This window comes from Varanus komodoensis, unplaced genomic scaffold (assembly GCF_004798865.1).
Source record: "Varanus komodoensis strain SLA01 unplaced genomic scaffold, ASM479886v1 scaffold1, whole genome shotgun sequence".
NCBI classification, from domain to species: domain Eukaryota; kingdom Metazoa; phylum Chordata; class Lepidosauria; order Squamata; family Varanidae; genus Varanus; species Varanus komodoensis.
The window spans coordinates 125693996-125709770 of NW_025335268.1; the positions used below are offsets into that span (position 1 = coordinate 125693996).

A 15775-nucleotide genomic window follows, 5' to 3' on the forward strand; every position below is an offset into this window, starting at 1 on the left:
TCCTCCACAGATCATCCACAAATGCTTGCAATTTATAACTTTCATCCCTAATTCTAGTTCCTTTGATGTCCTCGTCATTCCTAACACATCTATTCAGTACCTCTAAAGTCATAATGAACAAGAGGGGTGACAGAGGACATCCTTGTCTTGTGCCCTTTTGAATCTCTATAGGGTTTGAAAGTTCTCCATTAATTAAGATCCTGGCCGATTGCTTTTGATAAATACTTGACATTGCATTCATAAATCTTTCACCAAACTCCATTTGAATCATCTGTTGTTTCATAAACTGCCAATTAACATTATCAAAGGCTTTTTGGGCATCTAAAAACAATAAGGCCATTGGTTTTTCGGTATGTATCTCATAATATTCTAAAATATCCAAGATAGTTCTCAGGTTATTCTTCATTTGTCTTTTTGGCAAAAAGCCATTCTGGTCTGGACGGATAAAGTCTATTAATAACTTCTTTAATCTTTCTGCGAGTATGGAAGCAAAAATTTTGTAATCCACATTTAATAGTGATATAGGTCGGTAATTTTGAATCTGTGCTACATCCATATCTTCTTTCAGTATTAATGTGATATTTGCCTCCATCCAAGTAGTCGGTATCTCAGCATTTAACAATGCTTCATTACATATGTCTTTTAAGAGTGTAGCAAAAATTGCTTTGAAAGATTTGTAAAACTCGACTGGTAGTCCATCCGGGCCAGGAGTTTTGTCATTCTTTTGTTGCTTGATTGCTTCTATTACTTCCATGATTTTGGATTTTTTTCTAATGAACCAACAAACCATCTACAATTTTTCTAGTTTCCGGTGTATTGTTAAATGCAATGCAGAGCAAACAGACTCATAGTCAGCTCTACAGATTAACTGTATCTGTGGTTTTCAATCCCTGGTCCATGGACCAATGCCGATCTGTCGGAGATTTCTTGCCAGTCTGAGGGGGAACTGCATCCCACTGACCACAGACCAGTACAGGGGCTGTCTGTGCTCCAATACCACTTCCTCAGTTGGCGTCGTGTTCATCGGGTGTGTGCCAGTGCTGCTGGGGTGGGGTCAGGGGTGGGAAGAGATGGCTCAGTGGGATCTGGCTGGGAGCCATGCTGCTCCAATTTCAGTATTTTGGTCTTTCGTTGGCATTTTTGTTGCTTTCTGGTTGTTTTGGAGAATGTTCATTGTTTTGGTGTTATGTTTGGAAACTAATAAACAGAATACTGTATTACGTGTATGGTGCTTTTTGTTTCTGCCTCAGCAGCCCCTGAGGTGATTTTCCTGTTTTTGCCATTACCCAGTTGTGAAAATGTTGAAAACCACTGTTCTGTATCTATTTTGCAGTAGCTGCATCTTGGTTATGGAAATTATTCAAATGAGCACAGGTTTGTAACTGAGGTCTTTAAGGTTGCCTTACACAGACAAGTCTGAGATGGAACAGTGAAAATTCCCAGGGTAGGGTAGTGATATAGTTGGATTGAAAAATTCCAGTTCATTGTCAGATGCATCCTCGGTGTCTTGGTTATTTTCAGAAGAAATCTCAAGATTTTCACTAATCTAAATCTCTGTTAGGAACATGGAAATCCTTGTATCAAGTCAGACTGTCAGTCCATCCAGATTTGTATTGTCTACACTGATTGACAGCAACTCTCCTACTTGTCAAGCAGGCGTCATTCCCAGACCTGGAAATTCTAAGGACGAAATGTAGGCAGGGACCTTTTACATGTGCTCCACCAAAAGATAACACCTCTTCTCCATGGTTATAAGACAAGATGATCATGGATTCTGTATAAGATTTTGTGGGCTGCTTCATGATGTTAGATTTCAAACCTGCATTAAACATTTCATATTTTTGTTAATTAATTGATTAACTCATGTTTGATACAGAAGAGACATTTTAAAAAAATCCAAAAACCAAAACAGAATTCAATTCACCATGAATATTGTTATTGCTAAGCATCAATTAACACATCTTGTTCAAATCCTGAATTTCTCAAATATTTAGATCATGAAGTAAGGAAGAAAAGCTATCTTCATCTCTTTTCTCATGGCTTCAAGCCTCTTAATTGCTATGATAAACTATACTCATAACCATAACTATGGGTAGGAATGCACCAAATAGCACATTGCATCCCTCTTGTTAGCTATCAAGAAGAAATCATGCTGGTCAAAGAAATCTTCTAAATTTACGGCCATTTACTTGGACATAAATATTTACTTCTTTTCCAAGTATACTTAGGACTACAGCCATTAACGGGGGAAAGGGATTTACAAGAGACACTTTAAATCCGCTTAAATCTAGGAGACATCACTTTTGAGTATTCATTGTATTATTATACTATCATCATCATCATCATCATCATCATCATCAGGCAAGTATAGTTTGACAACCTTAGTATCATTCTAGGAAATGCAAAAACTTCTTTAAGTATGTATTATGAAAATAGCCTTTTTAAAAATCTTCATGGCCAGTAATGGGACAAATCTTACCCTCAGGATACATTTTTCATTGCAGAATTAGTCCTACCATGTAGCCCTTCTAGGACAGGAATGGGATGCTCCAGCTCATAGGTGAAAGCTTGTCCTTGGCAATTCCCCATACAGCTTGTGGAAATTCTCTCCCAGGTCAGGTTGTGCTAGAGAAAAACTGTTTTTCTTTAGTGCTGGAAGAAGAGATGTGCTCTCCTTTCCAGCCACTTGGAGTAGAAAAATAAAAGCATTTGTGCAAATTTTAAAAGCGTTAGTTCATGATAAAGTTGTTGAGATACTCACCAGCAATTAGTTTTGGCTTCAGTATATTTGGTGAAATTATTAATCTTGGCAGTACCAGCTGAGTTAGTCATTTTATCAGGCCAGGTTATAATTGCACAACACTGGGAAGCAAGTCTGTCTACAAGTTTGATTCTGTTTTCTTCACTGATTGAAGATAACAGGGATTCCCAGTGCTAAAGAAGGGTGTCTTGATGATTAGCAATGTGCATATAAAACACACACACACTCCGCGCTCCCCTCATGCTCCCCTCTGCAGCAGAAAGTGACTCCAGTGCCATCAGGTTTGAGGGACAGGGCTTCTGAGGAAAAGCTTCAGGAGTTATGGGCCTGCTACATAATGTTAATCTGTCCTCAGCTGATAATTAAATCTCAGCCCTGCGACCAAAACACTTCCTTTCAGTATTCTACTACACTGTTACTTCCACAGTATTAAACAGTGTTTCTGAATGCCAGCCTGTTGCCCTTTTTTTCCACACACACAAATGAGCTGACACAAACAATATCCCCAAATAGTTAACAGTCTTTTCCATTAGGGCACTTTTTTTCCTAGTGAATATTAGCATATGGGGTCAACAATGATCTGTGCAAAAACTGACCCAGGGAAGCAGATTTAGGGCACTGTCCTACACATTTAGACAGAAAAGAGTCCTACAACTTCCAGCAGAGGGTATACTGAGAGTTGTAGGGCTTATTTCTGTCTAAACTTGCATAGTACGGTACTTTTACTAGTCCAAGGTACATTGATTAGAATCTCGCTCTGGGTAGTAAAATGCCCCCAAACCCACCTAGGAATATTTCTTTGTCTCTGTTTAAGAAGCAATGTATGTTTTAATAAGTCATGTAGCAATTTTTTAAAACCAAAATTGGGGCAGGAAAGCAGAATTAAGTGTCCTTCTTCCAACACTACTTAGACTGGGATTCAACTTGGAGTAGAAGAATGTTCCCCAAAAGCATTAGTGTACATATTTTAAAGTTTTAGTTCATGGTAAAAATGTTGGTATTTTCATGCACTTTGGCTTCAGTATATGTGTAGAATTAAGAATCTCACCAACTGAGCAGTCTGAGCATGCTACCAGGCCAAATTATAATTGCACAATGCTACTTTATCACCACACCAGGAAGTGACTCTTTCAATAAAAAGTTGGATCCTGTTTTTCCATCCTTATCACACATCTTTTCATGCCTCCAGTGGTTTGGGACACATTGAAATTCTAGATTGATGACGCAGGGTGCAGTGGTTACTCTGGGTTGTGGCTAATGTAAAATAACAAATATGAATATATTGTGTAAATGTTTGTATGGTACATATGTGTGTACTGCCTTGCTGGTACAAATTAAAGCTTCCTAGTAAAATATACTGGAAACATGAGAATAATAGAAGGACTACATTATAACATTTAAGATTTTCCTCCCTTGATTTCCAGTTTTTATCATAGCATCCAGTAGCATGTATTGGAGCAATTTTACTTCATCTAGTAAAAAAACTATCAAGCCTATAACTGCACTGTGGATTTTCAGTTTGGACCACAGGAGTGTCTTTTAATACCTGCATAACAGAAACTCAGCCTGTGAAAATTTCTCAGGGACCTCATCTTGATGGCTCACCTATTGAATTTCTGTTATGGAGTAGTTACAAGCAAAAGAGCCCTGCTAGGAGGGAAAGGGAATGAAAACTCTGGTGGACAAAAACAATTTTTTATGGCTGACATGACCAATATATAAGCCTGAAACCCAACCCACATAATTAGTGGTTCCTGAATAAATAGACAATGGGATAGAACATATCCCTAAACACAAGATCTGAGCTTTTCAGTCATTACTGTGGGAACGTTCTCCTATATAAGCAGTTGAGGTGGATCTGGGCAATCACAGCATTGGCTTTAGAACTTCTGTTTCCTTTGCTTCTTTGAAGTTTCATTCTTGTCAGTGGCAATTCTGTGATGCTCTTCCTTGAAGATTATGATGAACAAACTTGTATGTTCTTCACTACTTTGAAGAAGAGCCCACTGTACTTATGACTGATCCCTACTTTGCCCGCCCACTTTGAAATCTGATCACTCATCTTTGCTTTTCTTCTGGTTAGTTTCATTAAGCTTTCCTAGTGGCTATTAAAGCAATATTTTCAAGAGCTGAAGTTGAGAGGCAGAACAAAAAACTTTGTCAGTTTTCCTGCAAGCTCAATGGAATAAACCTTGCAAAACCTGGATTTAGAGATCAAAGCAGAGTAACTTGCTAAATATCAGCTCTTTAGATTTTGCTAACCCCAAGTTGTTCAGTAGCTAAAAGTGAATTTAGATATGTACACAGTACCCTCTGGGAATCAAATGCAAGATAGTTGGCATATGCAACTATCTGGGAGGGAATAAGGAAGGATTTAAGCATATCTTCCTTGTGTCTTCTAAGGCCTGGTGCCATCAGTCCCATTTAAAAGTTTTCTAGTAGTCTTGCTATGGCTAAAATACAACCGAATGTAGTTTGGATGCCATGCTACACATGTAGGAAAATAATAACTTTGGCTGGAAAAATAACATTATCAAGAGCTTTACAGTCTCCAGATTAAACATTTTCCCATTCCTGACAGCCTTCAATCCTTCCCCATCTTCTTACAGAGCCAGGTTTTTTTTTGGGGGGGGGGGGTGTTGTCCAACACTGATCTTCAACTTGGATTTCAGAAATGTATATTGGCACTCCTGCATAAAAATCTCAAATACACCAACTTGAAATGGAATAACCCATCCAGATGATCCATTCACTGCAACATCAGTGATGGGTAACAAATATGAAAATGAAAAGCGCAGAAACAGACCTCAGCTGAAGTGATGAAATCTGATGAGATACCAAATGATTTAATACTTATATGTTTCGGAAATAGTTTATTTCTTTCACTTATTTTGGAAAAAAAACAGACAATATATGGTTTCCTTGCAGAGTTCTGTCAGGTAGGGCCAGGTCTGCTTAGCTTTAGCAACAGAATCATATTGTGTACCTTTTGATCATTCCCTGGCCTTACCTTTTTGGTTAGTATGTGAACAATGCCTATATTACAAGAAGGGAAAAGCTATGAAGACCTACAAGTCTGTACTGAAGAGACAGGCACAACCCAAATCTGACCACTTACCAGAGGAATTGCATCCCTTGTTGAACAAAGATCAGTTGTATTGTTGATGTTTAGCAGGAGTGAGTTGAACAACTGTATTTACAAAGCCCAGTAGATGGAAGCCAAATAAAGCGATCATGATCAGTTACATTTGCCATAGTGTCTGTTGCTGACCACAGGATCACAAAACTGTAGTGCTAACAGAGACACAATGACCTTCTAGTTCAGCCTTCCCCAACCTAGTATTGTTCAAAAGTTTGGATTATATATCCCATGATCCTTGCTAATTTATCATGCTGACTGGGACAGATTGCAATTGTAGTTCAACTCCATGCACTGAAGCAAAAACCACCATACCAGATGAGCTTCTCTGACAAAATACAGATTATAGTGTACTACAGAGAGCAGGAAGAACCACAGTGAGCTATATGAGAAGTAAATATATCAATTGTTTATTTTAAGTGTTAATTATTACATTTCATGTTTATATTACACACAGAAAAGGCTTGATCCCATGCAAACAGATGTGTCTAAAAACCTTAATTTCAATGGACTTAGATTAGGCTGATCCTAGCTAGACTCAAGCTGAACATTTTTTAAATAAAAAGAAATAAGAGGCAATTTTCTTTCATTGCTATGTCTAGTATAATAAATGTAGCTAGTCAAAGAAACTACCGTAACTCTGTCATACATGCTTCTTGCACATTTGAGCTATGTATCAAGCACTGATTTGTTCCAAGTTTGCATTGAGAAGGACTTCAGAGTTGCTTGCTTGTAAAGAAACTCTTGAGAATGGCACCTTAATTCTCAGCCAATCTATGGAATTGAAACTTTGTGCCGATTTGGGCCATTTGTCCCATATGTAAGTGCATCTTGGGATAGGTGTATATTTTCCTCTCCCTCACTAGAACAGTGGTAATCAAAATGATTGAGAGAGAAAAAACACACTACACCTGGTCAGACTTTATCATATTTTAATCTAGTCAGGTACTTTATGAATTACGTCACTGATGGTAATAATTGAGCAGTACAAAAAGAGTATATAGCATGATCTGGCTAGGAAAAACCTGTTGTGTTTTTCTCATTAGAGAGCTTCATTCCTGGTTGTCATTGATTGGTAGTGAATGGGTCCTTTCACCCCATTCCTATCACATGAGTTCTTGTTGGTCTCCAGGGTGGTAAGTAGAATGCATAAATAGCTAACTGAATTTCCTCTATTAGCATGCTCTAATATTATCTATCTTGGATGCTACAGTTGTGCAACAAAGAAGGGAACTGGTTAGCGCTTGCTCCAGAGAATATTTCATGAAACCATTCTGGAATATAACACTAAAGCAAAGGGAGATCCCACTGATGCCGAGTCAGCTCTTCCTGCTGTTAAGGTTTAAATTTCAAACCTTCACAAGATAAAAGTTGAGTGTTGTATTTAAAGAAACTCAAGAGTACAGGCTTTTCTGATATTACTTTGCCCCTTCCTTTGCAGATATTGATGAATGTGTTGATGGGACTGACAACTGCCACATTGATGCCATCTGCCAGAATACCCCCAAATCATACAAATGCATCTGCAAATCTGGCTACACTGGCGATGGAAAGCACTGCAAAGGTAGGGAGAATAGGTCAGTCCATATCTCTGCCTAGATTTATGCTGCTAAATAAAAGAAAAAGCCCTGTTACTTTTAGCAGAGTTCTTATTAGCTGTGCTTTAGCTTCAGTGATGTTTCTTAAGTGTCTGTTAGAAATGTGAAGATTGTTTTGGTACCATCTCAGCCAATATGGTCAGAAGAAGTGTTTTTCCAGAAGAGTTTTCATTTTATTTGTTTGGCTAAATGAATGTATTATTTATTTCATTGGCTTTCTTCTGTTCCTTTGGGAAACATATAAGCTTGCTTGGGGATCCCAGGCCAGGCTGTCTCTATTTGGACACTGACTAGGCTGAGGCTTGCTTAGTTTTAACTGTTATACCCTCAGATAATTCTATCGACCTCAGAAAATTTGGTGAGTACTATGTCAGCATTCCTTATCTCCCCTCAGTGATGCACTGTGGATATTTTGTTCACCATGTCATTTGATCTAACATTTCTTTCTGGTCCTTTACTGCTGAATTCTAAATCAAAGGAGTGGATCACTGTGTGCAGTTGGGTTTAAATGGGGCAAGAAGGATGGGTGACTGGCATTATTTTTATGTGACTTTACCAATTATTCTGATTTAAAAATTTGGCTGTCATTGTAATAGTTCTAAAGCTTCCTCTCCAATGAATAATTGTTTTATCAAGGTCATCTTGAAACACAAATGTGAAGGCCAGACTCTGAAAACATGGGAAAACCAGGGACTCCTAGAAATTCTTGATCAAATAAGAATGTGAAACTTGCAAAAAGAGGAAAACAGATGGCTGTTTCTGGACTTATTTTGGGCAATGGAAGCAATTCATTCATCCGGTATATGATGTAAAATTCACAATGAGCACAACTGTAGTGACTTTATTGAGAGGAACTGGTATAGAACTTTAGTGGCAGTTTCTGACAGGATATGGGGTGTGGACTATGTAAGGTCTTGGACCATGTTAAGACCTTAGTGATTAGTGGTTTTCAAGGATTTGCTCTAAACTGCTTTGAGTGTATTGTAATAGAATACCATTTGTCAAACAAATACATAAAGGCATTGGTGGGATCATAAACATTCTAGTTTAAGTCTCCAGCAGATTTCAGGCACTGGTTTAGAGGGAAGCTGGTCATTCTTGGTTCTGATGTTCTCCCAGATTCCTGATATTTTCATTTCTATACACAGATGTTGATGAATGTGAGCGTGATGACAATGCTGGTTGTGTCCACGAATGTGTCAATATCCCAGGGAATTATCGATGTACCTGCTATGATGGTTTTCGTCTGGCACATGATGGCCATAACTGCCTTGGTAAGTTCTTTACACACTGCTAGGCTGTTTACAGTAAATAAGTATAAGTTTGAGTTGGAGAAAAATAAAACAAATAAGATGTAAAATTCTTAATTCTGAAGCAATCTGAAGTTGGCCTGAAATATGGATTATTTGCATTCTGAATCCCAGTATTGAATTCTTCCAATGGATTGCTCTGTATGTCTTTTTGGATTCAGTGACATTGTTAAAAAGAGAGGCACATTTCTGCAGAGGTACTTAATGTGGTTGGTGTCATGGCTTTTAACCTATTAAATCAGAAAGCACTGCATTCTTCAAAGCAAACACAGGCAATGGACTCTGATAAATAAAAAATATCTGTTGAAGCCTGCTTTCTTAGAATCAAACATTCATTCTTCCTTGTCATTGTCCTTTTGTTCTGTCTTGTATATGGTACAAGAAAATACAAAAAGCATATTGGTTCAAATAGTTTACTGTTTCTGCTGACTTTCTGCCATCACGTGGCATTGCATAAACACTCCAGCTGTAAAGCTGTACTGCAGTTGATTCTCTGTCCCACAGAGAAATGCATGCTGCTCTCAAGTGGTTTCTGTTCTCCTCATTAAAAGTCCGCACTCTAATCACCACCCTTTCTCCAGGGACAAAAAGGGGGCAGCTGAATTTAATAGCCAGAGAACTTATGAAACAAAATATTGTGTTGGTAAACAAACCTTTACTTTTCAACCCTTTATTCCAGTGGAGTTGGGGGAATTCACCAAGACACAGAAGAAGGATGGAGAAGACAGTTAAATCTCTTGGATTATACCATAGAAACAAGAATACAGTTTATGCAAGAATTTTAAAATTATTGACATAAACTATTAATGACAACTTTCTCCTTTTAAAAAATTATGTGTTATTGTCAAAGATGTAGGGCATCCTTTCCCAAACTAGGATTTGTTCTGATATGTTAGGACTGCTATTCAAAGCTTTCTAGTCAACCCAAATCTGGGAATCATAATGAAGAAAGAAAGAATTTTCTCTCCAGTGAATGATTATTAAAATGGAGCTAGGTAATTGCCTTATACTGAGTCAGACCATTGCTTCACCTGGCTAAGTATTATCTTCACCAGGGCAGTAGAAAGTAGATCTCCTTCGAGGTAAACAAACTTCCATTTGTTCATTCAGTTCCCACAAGCACTTGCCAATGATTAGGAATTCTGGGAGCTGAAATCCAATGTGTGTGGACATGATCAAGTTCTACTTGTGATCCCTGATTGGCTGGGATTCTGCAGTAAAGGAGTAAGAAGTCTCAAGAAAATGGTGCTAAATCAGTTTGGCAACAGTAGCAATGAAGAGGTGTGGAAGTTGAATATTTTCAGATGGGTTAAGTGGGGGAAAAGCCTGGGTGAATCACTTCTTTTGCCTAAAAACCTGAAAAGGCAAATGTCAATCAACTATCTTAAAAAAGAAGAAGAACAAATACACTTGTTAAAGCTTATGCTACTCACTCCCACCTGCTGAAGTTATCATTCACAGTACAAAACTGTCTCAGTGGCATTGGAAGGTTTCAATGCAGACTAGGGATTTCAGGAGCATTGAGCAGGAGCACTCACTTCCTGCTCTAATACGTGCAAGCAGGATCGAGACACCTACAATCCCCCTCAGCCTTTTCCTGTCCCAAAGCCAAGAGAAGTATCCTGGTTGATGGAAATAACATTGCACAGGTTTCCTGATAGGGGTTTTGAGACCTGCAGTCCCTGCTGCTGTCTTCCTGTCAACTGGGATGACAGGGATAGAGGAAGCAACTCTTTGTTAAGTGCCCTTGAGTGTGTGTTGGCTATTGAATTGAATACTGGCAAAGCCTTTGGCTCTTTGTGAGTGTTTAATTTAAACATTTGCAAATACTTGTACCCTTTGGCATCAAACAGTGGGAGCTTGTGCATCCCTAGTCCAGACACTCATTATCTTCAGCTTTTGTTCCAACAGGTGAGCAGTGCAAGCTTGCTACAGGTTGCTATATGTTCAAGACAGCATTCCTAGAAACTTTGCCTGTCAGCAGCAAGTCCTGGCGAGCCCCTGGATGCTGGCAGATGGATTGCCTGCTTGCCAGCCAGGGTGACTCACAAAATTATTAGATACGCAGCCACAAATAATGAGACAGTCTTAATTAAGGACTGCAAAGAAAGTGGTTTTCTCTTTTAATTTCTGTACTTGCAGGAATTATGTATCAGTTTTTTTAAGCTCCTGAAATAAGAAATATATATTTTAAATGGCAGCAGGGAACAATTGGAGCTTATCATGACTATATGAAACTGCTTATATGGAGTCAGACGATCGGCTCACATATCCTGGTTTTGTCAGCTGGTGGCAGGGCTTCTGCAACTTACTTGGATTAATTTTCATGCACTCTCCTAATTGAGTTGCTTTAACTGGAGATGCAGGAGAATCAACTCAGGGCTTCCTTGGTACAAAGCATATGTTATGCTGCTGCCTAATTGGGTGCTAAATGAGCTTATTTTTATTTTTTATCATTTTAATAAATCTCTCCAGTATTGATATGATGACATTACACAAAATTTTTAAGCCATCAAAGCTGGTAACACAGGAAAGTTAAGAGAAACAAGACTGTGGAAGGAAGCAGGCACCCTCTTCTTGGCTTTCCAAAGCTTCTTGGAAAAACGGTGTCATTTGGATGAGAACAGGGCAGGCAAAAGGTAGATTGGGATCGACTGGGTAATTTTCAGTAGATTTCTGACTAACAATTCTTTAAGAACAATATTTGTTAAGGCTTCTCCCTACTTCTAAATTAGTTTGCTGAGGTGGAAGGGAGCTTGGGAGAGTGGGGGAGGAAAGAGACAACACGGATTGTGTGCCTGTGTGTGTGTGTGATAGACCTGCAGTTTATTCCTGTTGCTGAAAATAAATTGCCTGGATGAGCATGTGCTCAGAGCTGCCCTTGACCCTTAGTTCCAGGAACATATTCTCCATTCTTCCAAACCATCATTATGAACCTAGCTCTAGATGATGACCTTCACAAGTCAAGTCAAAAAAGAAAGTATATCCCACAAGCCTGATAACTTGCCTGCTGCTGAAGGGGAGAGGGAAGGAGGTGCAAAAAATACCAGCTTTCCAGGCCATCAGTGAAGCTAAGGTGTCTGTCCTGTAATTCGTTTTACTCTGCGTCTCTTATTTTTGCCCTCTCCCCATACTTCCTTGCTAAGTTATTGCTCCTTTGGTCAGCCAAAGCTTGATTTGTGCAAATCTGAGCAGCAGCACGGGCCTTCTTTCTGAAGCTGCCTATATGATGCATCAGCCTTCTTCCCAGCTTCTTCCTTTTTCTGCAATTGAGTTCAAAGCTTTTATTGCTCTAGTCCAGTGTCAAACTGCATAGTGGGAAAAGATTGTCATGCAACTATCTTTTGTTGTGTCTGGACGTACAGTTTAAGTAAAAACAGCAGCAACAGCTGGGATTCTTCAGAGTTATTTAAACACTAACATCTCTTCAGTGAAATTTTGCCCCTCCCACCCTCATTGCCCTGGGGTGACATGCTGAAAGATTGTGATCTCTATGTTATATATTTCAAACACATTTTTCGGGGGAAACTCTGGCAGCAGGAGGCATCTGGCTCCAGCATCCTACTCCCATGCAGTAGATCTGGGAGTACGGAGCTCTTGATGTGGTAATAGTGCTGTCCAAGGCTTGAGAAACTGTATCTCAGGCCTGGAAGTAGGGAACACATTTCTGTGTATTGAAAAATTTGGTGGTTTACATCACATTTTTACATTTACATGTATATCCCACCATTTTGCTATTTCAAGGAAATCCAGGTGGCTTAGACTGTCCCCCACCACTCTTGTGATTCTCACAACAACTAGGTGAGGTAGGTTAGGCTGAGAGTGAGTGACTAACACAAAGTCGTCCTGTAAGCTTCATGGCTGAATGGGGACTGGAATCTAGAACTCTTCAGTCCCACTCTAAACACCATGCCATGCGGGTTTAGGCAGTGTTTCAGGGAACTCAATGGATAAAGGCTCTTTCCAGAAGGAGAATCAAGAGCTTTAAGTTTTCCTTTCCATCTTTTTTCTTACCACAAAAAATGGAAGAAGAAACTAATTGCTGTACAAAACCTTCTAATTAGAAACACTAGGGGCCTTCCATCTGGAAACGTCTGACTCTGAAATCTTACTACACAGAATATTTTGTGACTGTTATGGACCAGGCTTCCATTTCTTCATCTATTTCAAGAGCTGTGAGACTGGCCACTGCTTCTTCGTCTTGCCGTAAAAGAACAACTGTCAATTCCAGCATTGCATGGAATTTCAGAACTGATGGAAGCAAGATAGGCAGACCCCTCACATGAGTCCATCTCCTTCCTTAATAACAGAGTATGGATCCTGGTGCAGTTAGAACCTTATTCAGCTTCAGTGAGCATTCTGCTCCTGCAGTCAGCCACAGGCTAACAAAACATATGCCATTTACCAAAGGGCATGGGAGAGAGGGAGGGAATTGGTTAAAATGAGGCAAAATAAGACTAAATAGGAAATGGGGAGGGGGTGGGATGGGGTGTCAAATGGTATTTGCAAGTATGACATTCTTCATGGATAGCCCTTGACTAGCTTTCTAAAGTATGATTCTATAGGTTCTATTTAAGGTTAGCTGCTGTTCCTTTGTTAATATAACTACCAGGATGGTCTTGATACACTACATTCCTGTTTAGTATTTGTCTACAAAAATTTATAAAATGAAATTTCAATTTTATTTCAAGTCGCTCAGAGGCTTGTTTCTATTTATAAAATAGGGACAACTTTGTTTGCTTGCTTTTTAAAAAACTTATTTTGAAGGGATGGTGGTTTGGGTTATGGCCACTGCTTTTCTTATGTAAGAACCAGTGAGAACTTCAATTTGCATTGCCCATGGAAGAGCCAAGTAGTAAGATTTACAGAAATTTAAACTTCTTAATCTATTCTAAAGAGACAAGTATAATTTAGCTCATTTAACATAAATGGCTAACAAAAATTGCCAAGCCCACAGAGATTGCTGTCGCATGAGATCTCAGCTTTTTTTTCCAAGTGGCTTGCTGAATGAAAAGAAAGGAGATAGACCTGCCTCCAAGTGCAGCAGCCCCAGGTTCCTGCTCTGCTGGCACAGGGGTGAGCCCCACATCTGCCCAAACAAATGAGTTAGCAGCAAATATGGGGGACATTATAATACAAGGGGAAAATATGCAAATAAATTCCAAGCCAAAGCAAATCTTCAGTATTCCTTTGGAGAACCTGCATGTTCCTTCCATTTAAGGGTTTGTATGAGTCAACCTGTTTTTGTTAATTTATATACATAAAAAATTAGTACTCAAGCTTTCTTGGAAATCACATGTCCCCCACCTCCCTGGTGTCACATTAGCCTTCTTTCCTCCCTTCTTCCTGATATAGATTCATAGCCATGGAATGGTGAAGAATGCTATTGCAAATGCTTCGAGATGTTTTATTTTCCAGTGAATCTCTGTTCTAGCAGAAACAAAATTAGTGAAATGTATGATACAGGTTTGAAGTAATTTATTTCAGCTGTAAAAGCATCTTGGCCCCCTCAGTACAGCTGTTAATATACATATTTGCATGTCATGGCATGCTGCCTTGCCAATAAGCCACAGTGGGTTGGTTCACAAAAAGACCCATGGTGCACCTGCCAGTTAATTGGACTTATCATAGGTTTATTCCCATAGTCCTCCAGCCAGTATCTCAGTGTTTTTCTCAGCAGAACCTGTCTTATCTGAGAGCCCTTGTAAATGTGGTGGTTAAGAATGTTGTACTGCTGGGTTCTAGTCCCCGCTGAGCCCATGCTCATTGGGCGACTTTGGTCAGTTACTCAGTCTACCTAACAGGGTTGTTGTAAGGATAAAATAAAATGGATGAGGTCTGTGTAAACTGCCTGGGGTTCCTTGCAAGAGGAAAAAAGGTGGAATAGAAATGAAAACTAATGTGATAATTGTCCCCACCGCCTTGCTCTAAATGTTACCCCTTTTACTTTGTAATTCAGTTAAAACAATGAGCAATTTATATTTTTTCAACTCCAGAAAATTGCACAGTTTGTAATTTTTTCAGGGGTGGGGTGTCTTTCAGAGCTGTGCAAGCATGCATTTATGGTTTTCCAATATACGTAGTCTAGCCTGGTAACTTTTGTTTGTTTCATCTGTCAAAGGGGGCAAAGTGCAGCTGGTATCATAGATGAAAACTGATGCCGGGATATTGCATGTATGCAGATTTGCATGCAATTGCCAATTTGTCAATTGAAATCACTAGTGGTGTATGGAGGGGGAGCCAGAAAAGTAGGCAAACCAAAAAGAACGTAGTGACAAGATCTCCCCTTAGCAATGTAGTTTTCTTAATTTCTTATATTTCCTCTCTGTTTACTCTAAAAATGAGTTAAGAAAAGAGGGAAAGGTTTCTAGAATATCTGGAGAGTTAAGGAAGCATTAAAAATGTAGAGGGTACTGAGAACTGTTGACAAGATTATTGATCAAGGGGGAAACCATATTGCCACCCCTTTTATGGTATATCTACTTCTCTCACCGTTTTTCCCTTGATTTTCAGTAGACAGTTCAGCAATGATTTTTCTGCAGCTCTTTCAAGTGGCTCACTACTAGCTACTCCCCCACAACCCACAATGGAATTGGTTTTCTAGATTCAGACAACATCTGAATTCATTGTGGGCTGTACAGACCTTATAGTAAGCCATGGGTTGTCAGGGTGACTTGTTACCCCCAGGTAAGATAGTAATTCATGATAAGTTGTGTATCATCCAAACCAAGTCATGATCTGTTGAGATAGTTATCACAGGCTATAGAATACAACATAGTTGTGTCACGATAAGGTGCTACAAGGACTTGGATTTTTTGTTTAGCTGGAGGTAAAACAGTGAGATAGGTAATTTTAGAGTCTGGACTTAATGATGCTATGTGGGCTCCCATCCTTAGATGATAATGGGTAGTATTTAATTTCAACATGTGATAGGCAAACTGTGCTGCATTTTGGAGTTACCTGCATG

General features: G+C 39.1%; 1 protein-coding gene across 7 annotated transcripts in view; it reads left to right on the plus strand.

The window, feature by feature from the left end:
• SCUBE3 (signal peptide, CUB domain and EGF like domain containing 3) overlaps positions 1-15775 on the plus strand; it is a 139969-nt gene that overhangs the window by 22876 nt on the left and 101318 nt on the right. For all 7 annotated transcript variants that reach the window (XR_006416138.1, XM_044444775.1, XM_044444778.1 and 4 more), the window contains exons 2-3: positions 7342-7464; positions 8647-8772. Coding sequence is in view for 6 of the 7 variants with exons in the window: in XM_044444775.1 (XP_044300710.1) it covers positions 7342-7464; positions 8647-8772 (249 nt within the window). In the remaining variant the exon portion in view is untranslated. The remainder of the gene's footprint in view (positions 1-7341; positions 7465-8646; positions 8773-15775) is intronic.